The sequence below is a fragment of the Schistocerca serialis genome, chromosome 12, assembly GCF_023864345.2.
Source record: "Schistocerca serialis cubense isolate TAMUIC-IGC-003099 chromosome 12, iqSchSeri2.2, whole genome shotgun sequence".
NCBI classification, from domain to species: Eukaryota; Metazoa; Arthropoda; class Insecta; order Orthoptera; family Acrididae; genus Schistocerca; species Schistocerca serialis.
This window is the reverse complement of record NC_064649.1, coordinates 93859636-93882190: the sequence shown is the minus strand read 5'-3', so window position 1 is coordinate 93882190 and position 22555 is coordinate 93859636. Positions and strand designations below refer to the sequence as shown.

Below are 22555 nucleotides of genomic sequence, written 5' to 3'. Positions count from 1 at the left end.
ATCTGCTAAGGTGAATGGACACCATTTGAGCAAGTCCTCTGAGCAAATGGTCATATGTCAAATTGTATGCTTTGTAGGACCCATTGTTATAAGACATTTTTTTCCTTGTTTTTGTGTTTAAACTCACCCCCTGAAGTATTGGGTGCTTTAAACACCCTATACCAACATCCTCACAAACAAGAATATATATTTTTGTACAATTTCAATACCATATGCAAACACTCACAATTAAATCTGAATGACATCAGATTTAGAGGGTCTGGTTGTTTGGGGGAAGAGACTAAACTGCGAGGTCATCGGTCTCATCAAATTAGTGAAGGATGGGAAAGGAAGTCGGCTCTGCCCTTTCAAAGGAACCATCCCAGCATTTGCTTGGAACAATTTAGGGAAATCATGGAAAACCTAAGTCAGGATGGCCAGACGCGGGATTGAACCATCGTCCTCCCGAAAGCAAGTCCAATGTGCTAACCACTGCGCCACCTCGCTCAGTTATAGATGTTAGCCAGCACTGTGGAGTGGTGATATGAAGTAGTTGGCCACAAACATTTTTCCATTCAACCATTGTTGACACTACCACAGAAAACTGTATCTGTGTTTCAGTCATGTTTGTAAAGTTTTGCAAACATCAATCACCTAATAGTAACAGGAAACATTGTAGGAAATATGTTGAAAACTCAGTGTGTACGCAGATACTTCCATTGTTCCTACTGATACTACTACTGTAGTGCTCTAGCTACCGATAAATATTTAAAAAAATTCCTAAATTTATGTTTAAAAACTGATGCATGCAACACCAGTATGACAACAAACTCCAACAAAATTGCATGTTGCTTGGAAACAAATTTTAGGCTTATGGCTTCAATATAACTTCAAGTAACATATGCATGTAAATAAATTGAATGCTAAATAAATTATGGTATAGTCTACATTTAATATCTGTTAAAATAACTTTTCACACTGTCTGAATTGGCTAGTTTGCCCTATTTTATAGCATCCTATGGAATTATGTTATGGGGTAATTTTCCACCAAGATCATTAATTTTCTTAACTTAGAGAACAACTGAAAGAGCAAGTGGGGGGTAGCCACACAGTCTAGGGCATCTTGTCACGGTCCGTGTGGCTGCCCCTATCAGAAGTTCAAGTCCTCCCATGGGCATGGGTGTGTGTATTGTCCATAGCGTAAGTTAGTTTAATTTAGATTAACTAGTGTGTAGGCTTAGGGACCGGTGACCTCAGCAGCTGGTCCTAGAAGACCTTATCACAAATTTCCAAAAATTTCAAACATCATAAATCCTTCCAACTCCCCCATACATACACACTAGAAATTTGTAAATATGTCAGAAAGAATTTAAAAGACATAAATAAAAAGTTTAATATCCACTTTGATGTGCATGCAGTAAGATCGTTACCTAACAAAACTTTCACTTCAAACAGTGCTATACAGATTTACAACTGTATTCTACATAAGGTAGAAATTATATCATCACTCCCGTTCTGGTAAAACTCTCACACATTTTTAATGAATCATTGCTACTATTCAGTAGCAGAATTTTTAGAACATTTCAGATACAAGAGACTTGAAAAAAGACAGCACAAGCTCCTTTATGGATAAAATGGGGAAAATTCATGTATTTTCTGGAATAATGATTTTTTTTTTTTTACTTTTTGCAAATGTGTGTGCGTGTATGTGTGAGTGTGTGTGTGTGTGTGTGTGTGTGTGTGTGTGTGTCTGTGTGTGTGTGTGTGTGTGTGTGTGTGTGTGTGTGTGTGTGCGTGTGTGTCTGTGTGTGTGTGTGTGTGTGTGTGTGTGTGTGTGTGTGTGTGTGTGTCTGTTCATTCTGAATACCACAATCTAAAGAGCTTTTTTGATAAATAAATAAATTAACATTGTATTGATGAGTTTAGTACTGAGTAATGAGTGTGATGATTCAAGAGATTATCCACCATTTGAGAAGTAATAACACAGTATCAGCACTAAGAAAATAACAATAATAGTGGAATTTATTAATGATGATATCAATTTTATATTGGATGTTCTTGATAAAGGCTGTGCAGTTAATCCTACAGTGTGCTGGCAATTAAAACAATAGGAAAAGCATCAGAACATTTTTTAAAACATCAGCATTTATTTGCTCAAGAGAAAACATTTACATATAAACATAACAAAAGATAACAGTTAGTACTGTATTTCTGAATTACAAATTGTAGCTTATTTTCTTTGTTATTACTAAAGAATTACTGAGGTATTCTTTAGCTTGTCTGTTAGCAGTACATTTATTTTATCAGTCAAGTTACTCATGAACTGTATGTTGAAGTAGTCAGTTTTTAGACTGGATTCGCTAATCATGTGTCATAATCAGTGCATCCCATACCTTTAGTTTAAACTTCGCTTGGCCGTTGTGTGGGCTCTTTTTCTCCTCTTGTCTTCGTTTTCTCACATCAGTCCATAGTTGTTTGTCTACTTTTGCTTTGTTTTGGCATTTTCAGTATCTTACAGTCATTTCTTTCTTATCTACCCAATAGTGGCTATGTGTACCTTTGTAGTGTGTTTGTAGGTTTGAAGCTCCACTCCCTAGGTGCTTTGCTTTTTCTTTCTTTCTGCTTGTGGTCCACAACTGTGTATTTGAACTTGTTTGGTTCTTTCAATTCATTACAGTCCTTTTTTGTGTGTTTGTCTGTTCATGTATGCTTCATTATTGTACTCGGAATTTTTATTGTGGGATCCTGCCCACTCATGTAATATAGGAGGCCTAGCAAGCTGCTTTTTCGGATAGCTAAACAACAATTGAGGCAAATCTTATTAATGGAGTTTATTGCAATATGTAAAATTGACAGTACTTAATTTGTCTTTCTACAAAGATTGGTCGCAAGCAAATGGCAACATGTAAATAAACAATGTCCTTGTACATATACAATTTCCAAGCAATCAGTTAGTATAGGTCACAAGTCATGGCTCATCTTCTAGTGCGGATCTTCTAGTGCAGCTCCTCTAATGCAGCATAGGCTAGCTCTAGCAGAGCTTATATTCTCTTCCTCTAGATGCTGCTCCTGTCGTGGTGCTGTCCTAGTCAGCGTTCTATTGGCTAATGTCGTCTCACAGGCTTCTCTGCTGGTATGTTCCAGGCTGCCATTCTGGCGCTTGATGTTATCACACATACGATTTTTTCATTTGGCTTCTTCACAATATCTCAACGACATACTGAATGAGTTATTAAGTTCAGTATAGTTATTTTCAGTATACACTCCAGACAATCTTTCATGATACTCTGAAACTCTTGCAAAGGCTTATCAGTATCATTTTACCATCAATTTAGTATTAATATATATTATTCACTGATGAGTCTACAATTAATTGGAGGGCTAATTTCAATAGTGGTACAAGTCCATTACCTCCACTTTTCTGAATATAATGCTTCTGAAATTAATGATCCAAACAATCAGAAAGAAAGGTTAATCTCTAGCAGGAAGCCATGTGCTTCAATATTTCTGGTATCTCAACTGCAAATTTTTCAGTGCCCGTTGAACTTTAGGATTCTGTATCTCAAAATGAACAAAAATGGACTTGTACCACTATTGAAATAAGTCCTTGAATTAGTCCATGAGTTTAACAATATACTTGATAGGTGCACAAGATTCTGTAATATTTTCCTATCATGCCCTGCTGTAATGTGCCACGATTTCTTCTTCGACTATTACCTATGTCTTGTTCCTTATTTGATGCCAACTAATGTACATATGCTTCAAACAGCTCTATACATGACCAGAAACCCAGATACAGTGAATGTTTGTATTTGGATAGAGTCAAGACATACACTCCTGGAAATTGAAATAAGAACACCGTGAATTCATTGTCCCAGGAAGGGGAAACTTTATTGACACATTCCTGGGGTCAGATACATCACATGATCACACTGACAGAACCACAGGCACATAGACACAGGCAACAGAGCATGCACAATGTCGGCACTAGTACAGTGTATCTCCACCTTTCGCAGCAATGCAGGCTACTATTCTCCCATGGAGACGATCGTAGAGATGCTGGATGTAGTCCTGTGGAACGGCTTGCCATGCCATTTCCACCTGGCGCCTCAGTTGGACCAGCGTTCGTGCTGGACGTGCAGACCGCGTGAGACGACGCTTCATCCAGTCCCAAACATGCTCAATGGGGGACAGATCTGGAGATCTTGCTGGCCAGGGTAGTTGACTTACACCTTCTAGAGCACGTTGGGTGGCACGGGATACATGCGGACGTGCATTGTCCTGTTGGAACAGCAAGTTCCCTTGCCGGTCTAGGAATGGTAGAACGATGGGTTCGATGACGGTTTGGATGTACCGTGCACTATTCAGTGTCCCCTCGACGATCACCAGTGGTGTACGGCCAGTGTAGGAGATCGCTCCCCACACCATGATGCCGGGTGTTGGCCCTGTGTGCCTCGGTCGTATGCAGTCCTGATTGTGGCGCTCACCTGCACGGCGCCAAACACGCATACGACCATCATTGGCACCAAGGCAGAAGCGACTCTCATCGCTGAAGACGACACGTCTCCATTCGTCCCTCCATTCACGCCTGTCGCGACACCACTGGAGGCGGGCTGCACGATGTTGGGGCGTGAGCGGAAGACGGCCTAACGGTGTGCGGGACCGTAGCCCAGCTTCATGGAGACGGTTGCGAATGGTCCTCGCCGATACCCCAAGAGCAACAGTGTCCCTAATTTGCTGGGAAGTGGCGGTGCGGTCCCCTACGGCACTGCGTAGGATCCTACGGTCTTGGCGTGCACCCGTGCGTCGCTGCGGTCCGGTCCCAAGTCGACGGGCACGTGCACCTTCCGCCGACCACTGGCGACAACATCGATGTACTGTGGAGACCTCACGCCCCACGTGTTGAGCAATTCGGCGGTACGTCCACCCGGCCTCCCGCATGCCCACTATACGCCCTCGCTCAAAGTCCGTCAACTGCACATACGGTTCACGTCCACGCTGTCGTGGCATGCTACCAGTGTTAAAGACTGCGATGGAGCTCCGTATGCCACGGCAAACTGGCTGACACTGACGGCGGCGGTGCACAAATGCTGCGCAGCTAGCGCCATTCGACGGCCAACACCGCGGTTCCTGGTGTGTCCGCTGTGCCGTGCGTGTGATCATTGCTTGTACAGCCCTCTCGCAGTGTCCGGAGCAAGTATGGTGGGTCTGACACACCGGTGTCAATGTGTTCTTTTTTCCATTTCCAGGAGTGTATAATAATCTGCCAAAAGAGATAAAAATGTAAAGGAACTCTATAAATTTAAAACATATCTTAAAGAATATTTACTAAAATAGTTCTTACTCCAATGAAAGTTCATGCAACATAAATTTATTATAAAGTAAATAATCATGTTGACCAATAATAAGGGAGACCACGAGGATGGAACATGCTTGCAAGCAACACAGTGCATTGTAGTTTGTATTTTACTCCATGTAGTGCAGAACCCAGGTATATTTTTTGAAAAGTTTTATAATTCATTTATCTTGTCTGAAGCAGGCTCATTCTACCTTATATAATGCTGTGATATATTGTGTAAAGGATATTTGTACTATGAATTCCTTATGGATACCTTGTTTTTCCCCATTATTTTATGTACCTCTATTACAGTTGAAGCATAGACCCCCCCCCCCACACACACACACACGTACATACACCACAAAAAGGGCCACAAGAAAGACTCTAATAAGTGCACATATATCTCATTATTACTGGTCACCTACAAAATTCTCTCCAAGGCATTACTCAACAGACAAGAAACACAAACTGATACGAAGATAGATGAATACCAAGCAGGCTTCAGAAAAGGGAGGTCCTGTATTAGTCAAATATGGAACCTGTGAACGCTCCTGAAGATCAGACAGACAAACAACACTGTAGTCACATACGTGGACTTTAAGAAGGCCTATGACTCCATAGCCAGGCCGATTCTCTTTGACATGTTAGAAGAATGTGGAGCAGACAGAAAAACTAGGACACTTATACAACAGGCACTTACAGACATCACATTCAAAATAAAATTTATGGGAGAAATCTGAGACCCATTCGAGATGCATATAGCGATCAGACAAGGAGACGGTCTCTCACCACTTTTATTCAGCGTTGTCTTGGACAAAGGTATCAAACAATGGGAAGAAAAAATAAAAAGAATTCAGTAAGGCAGAATGTATGCAAACAAGATGATCATAAAATGCCTGGCATTTGCAGATGACTTGGTAAAATGTTGCAACAATAGACAAGAAGCACTGGAATACTTACATGATGTCTCTGTGAAAATAGGTTTATAGATATTGTATGAGAAGACGGTGTAGATGGAAAGAAATAACAACAACCACCACAACATGTACACAAAATACAGAAGGTTAACTCCATGGAAAAATTGAAATATCTTGGGGAATATATACGAATAGGAGGATCAAACAAGGCACCCAGCATACAAAGAACAGAAGAACTTCAGAAAATGTACAAACTGGGATGGTCACACTACAATAAAAGAAATATTTTAAGGCAGGCTAAACTCAGGCACTTAAGTACAGTTTTACTTTGAAAAGCACCCTACACGTCAGAAACTGCCACAATCGGAGATTCAGGCATCACAGAGACACAAAAAGTAGAACATAAAATCATGAGAAAATTTTTGGAGCAGTACACAGAGATGGTATATCGATGAAGTGACAAAACAAAGAATTATATAAACGCACAGATATGATCAGAAAACAACGAGTAACATTCTATGGACACATACATAAAATCAATAACAACAGACTCACATAGTGGATTGTTTTTATCCAGAAAACAGTTCAACCAAAACAACCAAATGTATTCAAGAAATAAAAGAAGACCTAAAATAAGCAGGAATCAATAACAAAATGATAAATGAAAGAGACAAATTCAGAAACAAAATTATGGAAACGAAATCTGAAGTAAAGAAAACGAAGAAAATAGGCAAAATATGGACAGAGTGAAGCAAATAGGAACATAGCCAGAATTAAGAGGTTTTGAAAAAAAAAATGGAGAAAGAAACGATGAAAAAATGAATGACCAAGTAATGCTCAAGTTAACCACTGTCCTGCAGGCGAATATATATATATATATATATATATATATATATATATATATATATACACACATACATATAGTTTGTCACGAGAGGCACTGCGGCTGTGTTCCTTTCAGAGATATACTTTGGTTTTCTCGAAGGCATCCATAGATGTCGCTGTTGTCGAAGTAGTGCTGTGACTGCAGCAGCTATTGTAATAGGAGAATTAAAGCAGTTGTTTATATTTTCTGCTGGTTTATTCATTGCAAATTAGGAAACTATTTCTATCTATTCTTTTTACATCGTGCCCACTTTATACACATTATTTACATAGCAGTATGCAGTATGAAAAGTACTTAAGAAGCCCCCCCCCCCACAACACTACATAACTGTGTTGACGTGTAAAGAAAGCGAAGACTTGTCAACTACATACTAGTTATTTATATAGTGGCAGTATTACAAAAAGTACATAAACAGAAAACCCAACACCGTAAAATAAATGTGGAAGTTCTGTGATGTATGTTCTAATTTGCGCAATAAATTACAATTCACTGTCAGGAAAGTAAACTTCTTCCTTTACTCTTGGAACTAACTGAAACACGAGCTGAAATCCTGGACCAGTACCAGGAATATACTTCGTCTGCATGTCTTTATATGAAGATGTTCTTGTTTGGGTAAGAAATCTCATGGAAAACTATCATAGCTGGTAGACTTTGCTTTATACTTTATAGGCAGCTGACAGTCACCCACCTTTTAATTCTTTTGCATCTGTATCAGTCCTTCTTAATTTTTTCTGTCCTGACGATGAGTGGTAGTTCGTTTTTACGAGATAACCAATACGTTTTCAAGATTCAGTCCTATTTTCGTGTTTGATACTTAATTTGTAAATTATTGGCAATGACAAGTCCCAGAAGCTCTAGAAACTGTGATGGTAAATAATAAAAATTTTGAAGATGGCAGGACTCCAACCAAAACTGGGAACATGTGTATGTGTAAGTCTCTTTCCATTCGGTGGAAGGGTACCAACTATACGACCATGAACAATTACATTTTGTAGCGCTAACTGTGACTTATAGGTCTCCTGAAATCTATAAACGCCAGTCACTCATTATCTGACAATTAAAATCAATATATTGCATCCCTTTTCGAGAGATCCTCAATCTGCTAGTGTCTTAGAACAGCATTTAGTTATTGGAAATAAGTTATAATGTAGTTATAATATAAAGCACGCCAAATACGAGACTGACGAGAGCTAATATAGCCCCAACCAGGTTCTTCGGCCAAAGTATATCTTTGACAGTATGTTTAGCAATATTTGTCCTTTTTTCTCAGAGTTAATTAGTAGGAGAACAAAAATAGGATTTGCTTATTTGACCATCGGTGAGCCTTGCTACGAGCTTGAATAATTTATCACTTTATACATGAAATGTGCCACTTGCTTCAAATCAATTAAGATTCTAGTTTAATCACTTTAACCTTCAAATCACCTTTATAATCACGTTCAAGTTTCAAGGTAATTGCTGTTAGTAGCAATGCATCACCTTCTTTGTCACCTACAACTTCCAACGAAAACATTTTCCCCGTATCTCATCTCTATAACACCTGTGTGTAATGACGACCTCTACACAAAAAAATTTCTCTACTGGTGAATGAATAAATAAATAAATCACAAACGGTATTATAAGGTTACATTTTGGATCCTTCGTTGTTTCTTAAACGCACAAATACCGAGCGAAACACACACACACACACACACACTTTTGTCTGCTAATGTGAATGATATTTTCTCATAGTATGATGATGTCTTAAAAATTGTTTATAAAGGATACGTTTTAGACAAATTTTCTCATGAATAGATACGTTATAAAGGAGTATGGTTTCTCTATTTGCATCACAACTTTACGTCATCTATACACAATGGACTGCAAAGTCACAGAGCAAAGAGATAGTCCCTATATCTCTTTCACATAGAGTAAATTAAAATTATACAGCAGTAAATATAATAAAATATTTTCAAAATAAGTAGTTTTTTGTGTCTTAACGTAATACACTACAATGAGGCTAGCATCTCAATTTGCGCTGTGTCGGTAAAATTAATAGATAACTTATTTTAAGTGAAAAGGAGAGGGATACAGTTTTCATAGGCCGTCACGACCGGTAAGCAGCTGATGAGGTTACAGTTGATCGGACAATTTTTTTTTTTTGTGGAAGTTACTGTGATGTTAAATGATTCATTACATATCTTCATAAGTTAATTGTATGTTCGTTACGTTCTCACTGCAAAACCAACTTGAAGTGTGATTTCCGTTTAAACGACTGTATTACCTCCATGCATTTGTGTGTACGGATCGCCAGTATTTTGTCTTGGTTTCTGGCAATTGAATAACATACTCTCAAGAAAGAGAGCAAAGTGTGACTTCATACCAAATTTTTTGAGGCTCCCCTACAGAAGACAACAGTATAGCTCTGTCTGAAAGGAAAATGCGTCCCAAACAGCTTTCAGATGCTCCTTTTATTGTAAGTAACCTCTTATAAACAAAACTTAAAATTATTGTAGCCGTATGCATCAACAGATTATTTTGTACCTAAACTTACGAGCCAAGCTTGCAGTGTTAACGCTGGTGTTTACGTGCCATTTGAACACTGATAAAATTAATTTCGTTGCAGCCATCGTGGCAGTTCGATGTAAACAAACTTATATCTCTAATTTGGATTGTCTTTGTTTTTCGTTTCATTTACATCGACTTCCCGCTTCTGCGTCACGTGACCTTATAGTACGAAGAAGACATGGCCGACAAAGAAGATGTCGCGGAAAAGACTATCGCGGAGGATTTGGTTGTCACCAAATATAAAATGGCTGGTGACATCGTTAACAGTGAGTACATTTGTGTGAAAGATGGAAAATTGCCTCACTGTGAATTTGGAATGTTTATAGTGTCCTTTGTGGGTATAGTCTGAAGAAGAACACGTCGGCCCATATGGGATGCTTGCGTTTGGCTGCTTGCTGCCATGTGGGCAGAGCTTATTTAATAGCTAGTGTGAGTTTAACTAGGATGATCCTTGTCCGGTTTGGTCTTTCTTCTCTTTCACTGTGATGGCTTTACGTACATTCGTCGATATGTGGATGTTTTGTTACATAAACAGCACATGTAACGCTTGGTCACCCATTACACCGCTACAGAATTCAGCTCAGTTAAATGTCTTGTGCAGTCGGTAGTGACTAGAGAATGAAGCTTTAATTAATTGTAAAGGATTTTCAACTGGTCACAAGACATTTACTTAGAATTCGCATGTACTGGGTAACTTTGAGTGCGTTTTTGTTGTAGAAGCAAGTTCTGACACCATTGATTTCTCTGCTCGCAATATTTGTGTGATTAGCATGTATTTCGATCTCTTGTAGGGGTCCTGAGGCAGGTTATTGATAGATGTGTTGCTGGTGCGTCTGTCAGAGAAATATGCGAGTTTGGGGACACGCTTATTTTGGATGAAACAAGCAAAGTTTTCAAGAAAGAAAAGGAACTTAAGAAAGGTATTGTTTAGTATATGGTATCGTCTAAACACGGTTTGCTTGATCTTGAGTATAAGATTGAATCTCAGGTTAACAGTATAAATTATACTTTCTCTCTTTCCAGGAATAGCATTCCCCACAAGTGTGTCTGTGAATAACTGTATTTGCCATTTTTCCCCCTCTCACGGTGAACCTGATGTTGAACTGAAGAATGATGACATGGTTAAAGTGTGAGTTACTTGGGTATTCTTAATATATATAAATGCTCTGAGGAAAAGTATTTTCTATACTGCCACATTTTTAAAATAGTGTATCTCTGTGAAGGATTCAGTCACCATGTTGTTTATGTTAACTGCAGTTTGTATATGAAAGTTCAAGTAGGCTAATACTGTTGCAAGTCTTAATGTTGATGCTAATTGTAGGAAAAATGTAACAATGAGGCAAGTGTATTCGAATCTTAGGTTTTGCAGAGGAGAACATAGCATTTAAATGTCACTCTGACTAAATTAGATACAGGTGGTTTTATAGAATTCATCTGATATTCATACACATAGAAAAAACATAATTAAAATTTAGTTGAGAACTTTAAATATTTAGTTTTTTCCCATGTGTGTGTGTGTGTGTGTGTGTGTGGGGGGGGGGGTATTAAATGACTGTAAAGTATTTTCATGTAAGTTCTATTCTTATTTTTATACACTGATTTTGTAATTTTATCTAATAGTGATCTGGGTGCCCATGTTGACGGCTTTATTGCCGTTGTTGCCCACACGGTAGTAGTTGGTGCGAATCGCAATAATAAGGTGAAAGGTCGCAAAGCAGATGTAGTGTTGGCAGCTCATTATGCATCACAGGCAGCTCTGAGGCTTTTGAAACCAGGAAATGAGGTAATTTTTGAAAATCTATGTGTGTGCCTTGTTTAAGTTTACTCTTTTAAAGCATATGTCAGCCAAAGTTATATAAGGTCTGAAAGTTATTTCTAGAGATACTAGACATGTTGATGTTGATCATAGATAAAGAGGAATGTTTGATACTGGCCCTTGGCTTTGACCAGTGATGTACAAAATGTGTGTGAAGCTTATTGAGGAACATGGCAGCTACACCTTCATATCAGTGGTGATTTTTTTCTAACAGGTTAAGCAATCACAACCATGTTTTTTGCTTTCACATTCAGTGACTTTGACAACCTTCAACCAGACTCGTGTGTTAACCTAACCTAGACCTTGGGCTAAGCTAGAGATCAATCTGTCATCCCAACTACGCTTTTTACTTTCACTTCGTTTGGATTTGGTTTCGTAGCAGCCATTGATGTCACTGGGCAAAACAGACGGCTATCATCAAATATTCCTCAGTCTCTCAAGTGTATTATTGTGTATTTTCCCTGTTGCTGAATGTAATTGATAATTTCTGAAGGTTTCTGGAACACGAGAGATGTAAAATCTTAATGTTACTGTTATTTGGGTGTTTTTAAGAAGCTATACTGGGAAATACGGAGTCAGATTCCACTCGTCTTCTTTGACTCATGATGTCACAAATAAGGCGAAAACGACCATCCACTGCGACTCCAACATGTGGCCAATGTCATTACGTAAACATAACACACGAAAATACATCGAACCCCCCCCCCCCCCCCCCCCCACACACACACACATACGCACTTTCCACAAAAAAACCTATCAAAATAACGGGACAAACATGGGAAATGGGGGCTTTTGGGTGGGGACCAACTAAATATAAACAAATTTAGATGCACAGCACTATACCAAATCACACAAAACTACAGAAAAACCGATACTGCAAAACTCTCCAAATTCGACTAAACACAATATCCTCTGGAAACTGACACTTCCGTTGTCTTACGTAGCTCAACAGCAGCTCCCAGTATCAGAACACCCAAAGCCACAACCACTCATTGGAGTCAAACACTTTCGTTGACCTATATAGGTCAACAGCAGCTCCCGATACCAGAACACCCACAATGATGACCACACCTTTGACTTGAACAGTTCCCTTCACGCACATACATCAACAGTGGCTCCTGAAACCAAAACACCCACAACTACAGCCACACCTTGGAATCGAACAGTTCCCTTCACCCACATAGGTCAACAGCGGCTCCCAGTTCGAAAACACCCACAGATACGACCACACATTGGAATCGAAAACTTCTCTTCAACTACATACCTACAAACTGATACACAATACCAAATCACCAATACCACAAACCACACAGTGGTTAGACACTGGACTCGCATTCGGAAGGACGACGGTTCAATCCCGCGTCCGGCCATCCTGATTTAGGTTTTCCGTGATTTCCCTAAATCACTCCAGGCAAATGCCGGGATGGTTCCTCTGAAAGGGCACGGCCGACTTCCTTCCCTGTTCTGATGAGACTGATGACCATGCTATCTGGTCTCCTTCCCCCAACCAACCAACCACACAACTCAGAACCAGCCCCAGCAAAACACAACAAATACACTAAAAAAAAGGAAAATAAGAACTTACCACAACAAAGTTCCGGTGCTGCAACCTAGGTCAGCCACCACAATTGTACAAAGGCGTGCGCTCTCACACACACACACACACACACACACACACACACACACACACACACAGAGAGAGAGAGAGAGAGAGAGAGAGAGAGAGAGAGAGAGGGGGGGGGGGGAATCGTCTCATTAGCAAACAAAGGCAAGAGACTGCTATTTGTTGTTACTTACACTGCTGCTTTCTGTGATAATGATCAACAAGAACCAAATAATAGACTGCGTATGATGGAACATGTTCTGATTGAGAGTTAGGCGAAAATTTTTCTACATTTGAAAATCTTTGCGGCCGCTTCTTTAGTACATCAAATTCTGCACAGAAATTAGTCATCTTAGATTTAAAATCTAGTCAGTTGCCGTGCTTCGTTTCTGACTGTATCACTATTAGGCATAAGAATAATACGAAGATAAACATGACACGATACATATATCCTTTCGCGTTTGCTGTTGTCTCACTCTATTTTTGTAGTTTATTAGGCAGACAGGATTTAAATGAGATAGCAAACACGAAAGAATACATGACAAAATGTTTATATTCGTATTATTCTTATGGTGAAGAGAATACTGCATGCGATTCACATTTCATCAGGTTCGTATTAGCAACCATCTCTTCTCACCGGGCAGGAAAAAATTCAGAGCGTAGAGTTGGCCATATTGACAAACATCCCAAACAGTCTTGCCAGTCGGATTTTCGTAGTACATTGAAATTCTGCTACATTCAAAGATGAACAATACGGAATTTGTATTTACTTCTTTGGGTAATGTATGAAAATGCAGTGGTCGAAATGTGGGGCGGAGAAAAAAAGCTCGTCTTCCACCCCTTTTTTCTTATTTATTTACTGATGCAGTGGTTTTGGCGCCAGTATTTATCTTTGTGCCTACAAAGCATGCCTGTGTAGCGCTACATATATTCGACGGCAGAAGTTAGTTGTCTCGGCGCCTACCAACATTTTTCAGAACTTCCACTTCCTTTGCACTCGATTCTAAGCTGCAGGCGGTTTTTTGGATTACAAAAACCGGAAAAAAAGTGCGGCTTAGATTCGAGTAAATACGGTACTCAAATTAACACACAACCTACAGCAAACAGCACAACAACAACTTTCACACAACAAACACTAAATCAGTTAACTCACTGAAAAAATTCTTCTCCATATACTTCCAAAACCAGAACAAGCAGTAACACCAAAGTGAACTCAATACACCACACATGAAACCCCTAAACACACCACCAGAGGGCACCACGAATAGCAACACGACGACACCTACAAACACGCCACCCTTACAAACCAGACTCCGCGCCGTCATGACGTCACACGCAACAACAGCCTTACATCACGGGTCAAAGCTGACGGGTGGGATCGGACACTTCCGTTGACCCAGTGTACTGCACTCATACTTCCACACAGAAAAGAAAATGGTCTTGATTGAGAGCCGATTGCCGCTTTTGGATGTTACTAACTTTCTACAGCACTGGGTCGCTAACCAGACAGTAGCCAACGGTCAGTAATAGCCAAAAGATTTTTCTCACACTAATACTCGCCCAAAATTGTTACTTTGTCTAGACGTTTTGCGTTTGTTGAGTGGGTGTCATTCAATTTGTATCTTAAATAATTCTGGCTTTTTAAAATTTGTCATTATTTCCCATTTCCTTGTTCTGAGGGAAGTTCTTGCATTATGTTTATTATTTGTAAGGCCACAGTTATGATTTGCAGTATTTGAGGTATTCAAGGGATGAGCAAGTATAAATACAGAATGCAGTCTGACAACTAGGTCTGTGCCAATTAAGAACACCGGTGTGTTCATTTCTTCCGGTGCATTTACAGGAGACCTAAAGACAATACGGCTGCCTTCATCTTGCTCTTTTAGGGTGATTCATTACCTGAAAAGGTCAAGGTGATGGTTTGCCGCTGTGACATTAAACCATACATTCCCCCCCCCCCCCCCCCCCCCCCCCAAATCCCCATCCCACCCCCTGTGGTGCTTTAAGTGCTGGAAATTTGGGCACGTCTTCCCACTGAGATTCCAGCACCACATGTTGAGACTGCTAACATTCACTGCATCCGAATACTCCATGTGCGCCTCCACCCACTTGTATCAACTGTGGAGACCACCATGCCCCCTGCTCGCCAGACTGCGCAGTACTCCAAAAGGAGCAGAAAATCATAGAGTACAAGACCGTGGACTGGTTGACGTACTAATAGGCTAAAAGTAAATTTGAACGATTACACACCATTCGACAAACAGTGGGCACCCCGGGCCACCAGAATACCTCTGTCACTTTGGTGGTAGGGGACAAATCTTCTTCTGTTGCTCCCAAAGCACCTACTTCTGGAGCAATACCACCCCACTCCCCAAACGCAGGGGACATCGATTCCCTCCCCCCAGCCAGAGAAGCAACAGCCTCCTCCCGCTCCTCTCGTGCAGAAGGGGTCGCTTGGGAATCTCTCTTCCAAGGTCTCCACTAATGCCACAGCGGACGCTCGCCAGAGGCTAAAGCAGCACAAGCTGCTGGACAAAGAGTTTCAGTCTTCCTCCATGCCTGAAGCTACTTTGGAGACGTCCTCTCAGCAAACCCCTGAAGAGAAGTGAGAGGGCAAGCAAATCAAGAAGAGGACTGCTAAGAAACAGCATCTGGTGGCCCCAACACCACCACTCCCTACCAGTTTGGCATCTGAGGATGAGGTGAATATTTTAGCGTCCCCTGAGGACATGGATCTCTGTTGCCTCATCTGCAGTGGATACAAATACTCAACCGGTGGCAGCAGGTGATGCTGAGGCATAGCCTACCTCCTTGGGCAGCACATGCCTTCCCCGATTCCAGAAAGCATCGTCGTCCAGAGAAACTGCTGGTTTTTTCTACCACCTTGCTGAGTTACGTCAACTTTCAAGCGTTACACCTGCTTTTTGTGTTGTCCTTCAGGAAACCTGGTTTTGTGCACTGTGGACCCCTGCCCTTCGTGCCTATCAGGGGTACTACAAAAACCGTCCTGCCTGTGACATTGATCAGGTGGAGATTGCATCTTCGTCCTTACCTCTGTTTGTAGTGAACCCGTGCCCCTTCAAACACCTTTAGAAGCTGTGGCTGTCAGGGTGAGGACATTACAGGAAATTACTGTCAATAACTTCTACCTCCCTCCAGATGGTGATGCACTGCCTCATTTATTGGCTGCACTCATTTCGCAGCTCCCCCATTTTTTCTCCTTCTGGGTGATTCTAATGCCCATAATTCTTTGTGGGGTTGCACCAAGGTTACTGGTCACGGGAAAGATGTTGAGGACTTACTAACTCAACTTGATATTTGCCCCCTAAATACAGGTGCCCCCATGCATTTTAGTGTAGCACATGGCACCTATTCAGCCATTGATCTCTCGGTTTGCAGTCCTGGCTTTCTCCCATCTATCCACTGGAAAGCACATGACGTCTTGTGTAGTAGTGACCACATTCCACTCTTCGTGTCCCTACCCCAGCATCCCTCATCTCAATGCTTGAGCAGGTGGGCTTTTCCCAAGGTTAACTGGGACTCTTTCTTATCCGCTACCAATGTTAAGGATCCATTGCATGCCACCATCGATGAAGCGGTCCATGTCGTCACTAACACCGTTGTTGCTGCAGCTGAATCGAACAGTCCCTTCTTCCTCAGGTTGTCCCTGACAGAAGTCGGTGCTTTGGCGGTCGCCAGAAATTGTTGTGGCCATTGGAGAACGTAGGTGGGCCCTGCAGCGTCATAAGCGCCACCCCTCCCTGGAGAACCTTATTGCCTTCAAACAGCTCCGTGCCCAAGTTCGCCTTCTCAACAAACGAAGGAAGCAGGAGTGTTGAGAAAACTATGTCCCCACCAGTGGAACACGAATCTCCCCCTCTCAGGTTTGGACCCAGCTCCGCTGACTTTACAGCTATCTGGACTCTGCAGGTGTACCTGGAATTTCCACAAATGGAGCTGTATCTGCCAATCCAGAGGTAATTGCAGAGCATCTTGCCGAGCATTATGCTCGCATCTTTGTCTGAGAATTATCACCCCATCTTTTGTCTCCTCAAACAGAGGGTGGAACAGCAGCAGCTATCTTTTGCTCCGTGCCACCCTGAGCTGTAATGTTCCCTTTAGTGAGTGGGAATTTCTTCATGCCCTTGCTGACCGTCGTGACATCCCCTGTCCCAGACCGCATCCATTCGCAAATGCTGAAACATCTGACAGCGGATTCCCAACACCAACCGCGTATGGAGCGATGGCTAATTCCTGTCACAATGGTGGGAAACTGTCATCATTCCAGTGCTAAAGCCTGGGAAGAACCCACTAGATGTTGATAGCTGTTGTCTCATCAGCCTCACCAATGTTCTGTGCAAGCTGCTGATGAGCTGGCGGTTGTGTTGGCTCCTTGAGTCTCGGGGGCCTTGTGCCTCTGCCGCAGGGTGGTTTTCGCCAAGGACTCTCCACCATCAACAAGTTGGTGTACCTGGAGTCTGCCATTCAGTTGGCCTTTTCCTGGCAACAGCACATCCTTGCTACTCTGCATGAGTGGGGTCTCCGGGTCCCTCTCCCGATTTTTAAATTACAGAACTGTTTGTCATGCCGCAGTTTCAGAGTTTGCGTCGGTGTTTCCCGCAGTGCACTCCATACACAAGAGAATGAAATCTCGCAGGGCTCTGTCGTGAGTGTCCCACTCTTTTTAATTGCTGTCAATGGTCTCACGTTAGCAGTAGGATCGTCTGTATCTCCCCTCCTATACGTTGATATTTTTTGTATTTCCTTCTGCTCCTCTTCTGTTGTGGCAGGGAGCTATACAGAAGATGCAGTAATGGGCCCTCAGTCACAGCTTTCAGTTTTCGGCTGCCAAAACTTGTCATGCACTTCTGTCGTCACCGTACTGTCCACCCCCATGCAGAATTTTACCTCGATGATCAACTACTAGACGTAGTGGAGACTTGCTGCTTTTTGGGACTGGTCTTTGACATCCGGTTAACTTGGATTCCCCATCTTCGTCAGCTTAAGAACAAGTACTAGCGGCTTCTTAATCTTATTTGATGCCTGAGCCACACCGATAGGGGTGCTGATTGTCCTACTCTGCTGCAGTTGTACCAAGCCCTCGTACAGTCTCATTTTGATTATGGGAGGATGGTGTGTGGTTCAGCATCACCCTCTGCCCTGGGTGTGCTGGACCCTATCCACCACTGTGGTGTTTGCCTCGTGATAGTAGCCTTCCGATGGAGCCCTGTGAACAGACTCCTTGTGGAAGCTGGCATTCCTCCATTGCAGCTCTGGTGGCAACTTGCTCGCAAATTATACCGCCCAGATACTTAGTTCGCCTTGCCATCCGAATTACCATCTCCTTTTCCCTGACATGGCAAAAAATCTCCTGCAACGGTGACCCAGAACTGGGAATCCTTACCACCTTTCCTGCGGGCCTGCTTCCATACACCTCCATGGTCCATACATCAGCCGTGGCATCGGCTGGACCTATTGCAAAGCTCCAAAGGCTCAGTTCCACCTGAGGCCCACCACTGGCAATTTCTCTCTCTGCTCAGTGAGTTTGATGGCTCAGAAATAATCTGCACGGATGGATCAATGGTCGAAGGTGTCGTTGGCTACGCTCACATTAGCCATACTGACAGCGCTCCTTGCCGGATGGCTGCAGCGTTTTCACTGCAGAGTTGGTTGCCATCTGCCGTGCTCTTGTTGATCATATCTGCTCATAATCGCCATCTGTAGTGATTCCTTAAGCAGCCTAGAAGCTCTCGACTAGTGCTTCCCTAGACATCCTGTGGTACTGACAATCCAGGAGACTCTTTATGCCCTCTGCAACAGTGTAAGCTCAGTGACCTTCATTTGGACCCCAGGACATGTCGAGGTACCAGGCAATGAACTTGCTGACCACCTGGCCAAACAGGCCACCAGTAAACCATCTCTTGAGATTGGCCCGCTGGAGACTGATTTGCAATCGCTCTTCTGTTGCAAAGTTCTCGCAGTCTGGGATACTGAATGGCGCACCCCGAGTACACCAACTATTTGATATTAAGGAGACATTGAATGTGTGGCAGTCATCCATGCAAGCAACTCGCAGGGAATCTGTTGTCCTTTTCAGGCTCCACTTCGGCCATACGTCACTAACACATGATTACCTCCTCCATCATGAGGACCCACCTCGGTGTCGCTGTGACTCCCACATGACTGTCGTCCACATCTTGCTGGACTGTCCAGTTTTAGCCGTTGTGCAGTGTATTTTTAACCTTCCCAGCACCCTACCTACGGTGTTGGGCAACAATGCCTCAACGACAGATTTAGTTTTATGTTTTATTCGTGAGGGGGCTTACTATCGTGCCATGTAAGGGTTTGTTTGGCTTGGTGTCCGTCTTTTTCCTACATGTATTCAGCTCGCCTTGTCTTTTTGTGGTGGATATTGTGGCATGTTGCAGAGTAGCTGGTTCATCCTCTTTTATTCTAGTGATCAGCCAGTCAAGAACATCTCTATATGTTTTTAATGTGTACATTTTCCCCATTATTTGTTTGTCCCTTTCGTTTTCTCTTTAGGTGTGGTTCCCCATTCCTTTTCTCCCTTTTACTTTCCCAAACGTACTTGGGGTGGTGGTCTACCTTGAGCCTTATTTGCATCAGGAAAAAGGCACTGATGACCCTGTAGTTTGGTCCCTTTATACGCCAAATCAACCAACTTAAGTACAGAAACTGGCATTATGGCACGTCAGCTTCAGAAACATGGAAATCAACATGGAGCTGCTCACGTTACTTTCCTCACTCAAAGCACGTCACAAAAATGTTACTGTTTAGTTGAACAATGTTTAACGTCCCAAAAATCAGTTAATTGTAAACACAGGAAAATTATTAAGCATGCTGAAGAAATTAAATATAAATGGTTAAGTGACATAGTAACACACAGATTGCACAATGAAAAGCAAGGCCTTCTTTTCGCATACCTTGAAATGCAAAGTAAAGTAAAGTCTCATGATATTTTCATAAAATAAACTGCAGGCATGCAATTTAAGCCATCAGTTAGGCTTGCACTCATCTAAAAAGGAACTAGGCCCTCACAGTTTTCTACCTGAACAAGTTAGTTTTATAATAATTCTTTTGTTCAGTGTGCTCTGTGGAACATGTACTCTGAAAAGTAATTCAGAAAAGATCATTCTTGCCAAATGGTGCAATGCATATCTCCTCCCACCACATTTTTTGTGTTCTGTGTGAAACCTTCAGTACTCCAGCTATTGCTTACGTGTGGAGTGTTTTTTTTTTCCGAATTTATAACACGTAGCCTTCAGTCCATTATTTCACAGTATTTAAGATGATTTTGGTTGGTCCTCACTCAGATCAATGACACTCTCACTTTCACATCATTTTCTGTTTACTAGTCTATTTCTGTAATTCGTTTTCCTCCTAGCTGATATGAACTGTTAGTTGCCCCCAAGAGCACACACTTAACAGTAGAAGGAAGGCCTGTCTCCGTACATGTGTGAAGCTGGAAATCTGAAATGAATCTCACCGTCTTCGGATAACTTGTGGGGATACTCATGATACAGAAGTCAGATGTTCTTTCTGGTGTCATATTGGAGCTACCAGTGTCTTTTTGTAATGCAGACTGTTACCACCACAAGAACTTCCCCCCCCCCCCCCCCCCCCCCCCCCCTTTGACCATGTCATAGACAACAAAATCAAGTGAATTGCAAAAACTTATTACCTTTGTTCTTTTTTTGCACACAGACTTACAGGTCGTTTACATCTAGTGAGTTGATATTCTTGTCGATAATCTCTTCCTTCAGTGTATTACGAAGTGATACTGTCTTAATTAAAGCAGAGAGTCCTACATACCCTTTACTGTAAAGCCCTATAAGGGCGTGAACATAGTACAGTATTTAAAGTTTCTCCAGGACTGACTTCCATAGACTGATGAGGGATTACATGAAAACTTGGAAAAGCAATGGGTCTACTGCGTATGTCGAGGTTCACCACAAAACAAGGTTGACAACAAAGTGTTTATCGTAGTTGTTGTGGGTTTTGCTTCCTAATAGAAACGTGGTCTAACATCATGGAAGCCATATTTCGCACCTCTGATCACGGTGCCTAAATGGTGACTACTCTACTGCTATACTCTAGACAGGTCATCAGCAGTACTTTGAGTACCTAATCCATGCCTACCCTCTACGTCAATAGTAGCACAAGTAAATTAGCTCATGGGGGACAGGCCATCACCTCATGTGATTCCTGCAAAATCTTCTTGAGAGTCTTGACTCTAACATGTAGCCAGAAAGCAGCATCATTCTGATATCTTTTGGTAACAGGACCCTCCACAGGAATGCACAGACCAGTGGTCTGCCACCAGCCATGGATGGAGGAGCTCCAGGACTACACATTCCTTCAGTTCTTACCCACACAGTGGATAAGCCTAAGAAAATACCAACCCTCTAAAGGAGGTAATGAGAAAAACAAGAAATCTTGGGAAAAGACTACTCGGGAGATGACTGAGATGCGTCCCACACTATCAGACCTGGAATCTGTGTTTGTATATGTACTTCCACTCCCACTGGACCCTCCAGGGAGCCCACAACTCTTTTGCGAGTATGTGCTTAGTGAACATGAGGCTCCAACTATTGCAGCACTACTTCCCTTTGTGTGCTGCAAGCCTATACTTCCATTATCCCTTTTGCTCTCTACCTTTCTATTGGATAGTCTTCCTGGTGCAAACCCCCACTCGGACCTGGTACACGATTTAAGACCTAGTTCCCCATTTCACTTTCAGCGCTATTTACACTTGCTCATTAATCGGTACAAGGTCCCCATTTATGGGTTTGACTTTACATCACTCTTCCAAATTTTTTGGAAGTGCAAATTGTGCAGGAAAGGTTACCCAATGTGGTATATGTTCCACCTTTGTGCCTTTGTACGCTTTCTTTTTAATAAGATTGTATGTTCAAAACCCAACACAGTACCTATTCTGGTATGTGGGGTGTGAAGTACCTGCATGATGGTAGCTCACTGGCCACGCAGGGATCGCAGTGGTGGTGCCTGAGCTGGAAACTCCCCATGTGTGCCAAGTAGTATGTGCCCATCGTGACTGGGGCATGGGACTCTGAGCAGCAGATTTCTGGCCAGGTAGCCATTGCTGAGGTTGGGTGGCACCCATGGGGAGAGCCCCCATTTGGGGTGGGTGGCACCGTGGTGGTGGATGACTTGCATATGAAGTGGATGAAGCGTTCTACCACTGGCGGTCACACAGTCCCAGCAGTCTCTTCAGAAGATAAGGGCTTATTAAATGCAGATAGGTATGATGCCAAAATGTTTCCTTTCCTAGAAATCTGGAAATACCATGGGTGATAGGATTAAGTGACAAGTGGAGAAATTCCCCCCTCCCCACCTGTACCTGGTCTTTTTTATTATTTTTTTTTAGCCAGAAAGCCATTATTATTTGTGGAGGATATAGAGGACAAATTTGGGGAAGTTTTAGCAA

At 42.1% G+C, this 22555-nt stretch overlaps 1 protein-coding gene across 1 annotated transcript in view; it reads left to right on the top strand.

Annotated features, from left to right (window-relative positions):
* The first annotated feature begins 9798 nt into the window (after nt 1-9798).
* Nucleotides 9799-22555, top strand: part of LOC126428132 (proliferation-associated protein 2G4) — a 61690-nt gene continuing 48933 nt past the window's right edge. Inside the window, exons 1-4 of the mRNA XM_050090035.1 lie at nt 9799-9933; nt 10459-10587; nt 10691-10796; nt 11288-11450. Of these exons, the coding sequence (XP_049945992.1) occupies nt 9846-9933; nt 10459-10587; nt 10691-10796; nt 11288-11450 (486 nt within the window). The 5' untranslated portion in view covers nt 9799-9845. The remainder of the gene's footprint in view (nt 9934-10458; nt 10588-10690; nt 10797-11287; nt 11451-22555) is intronic.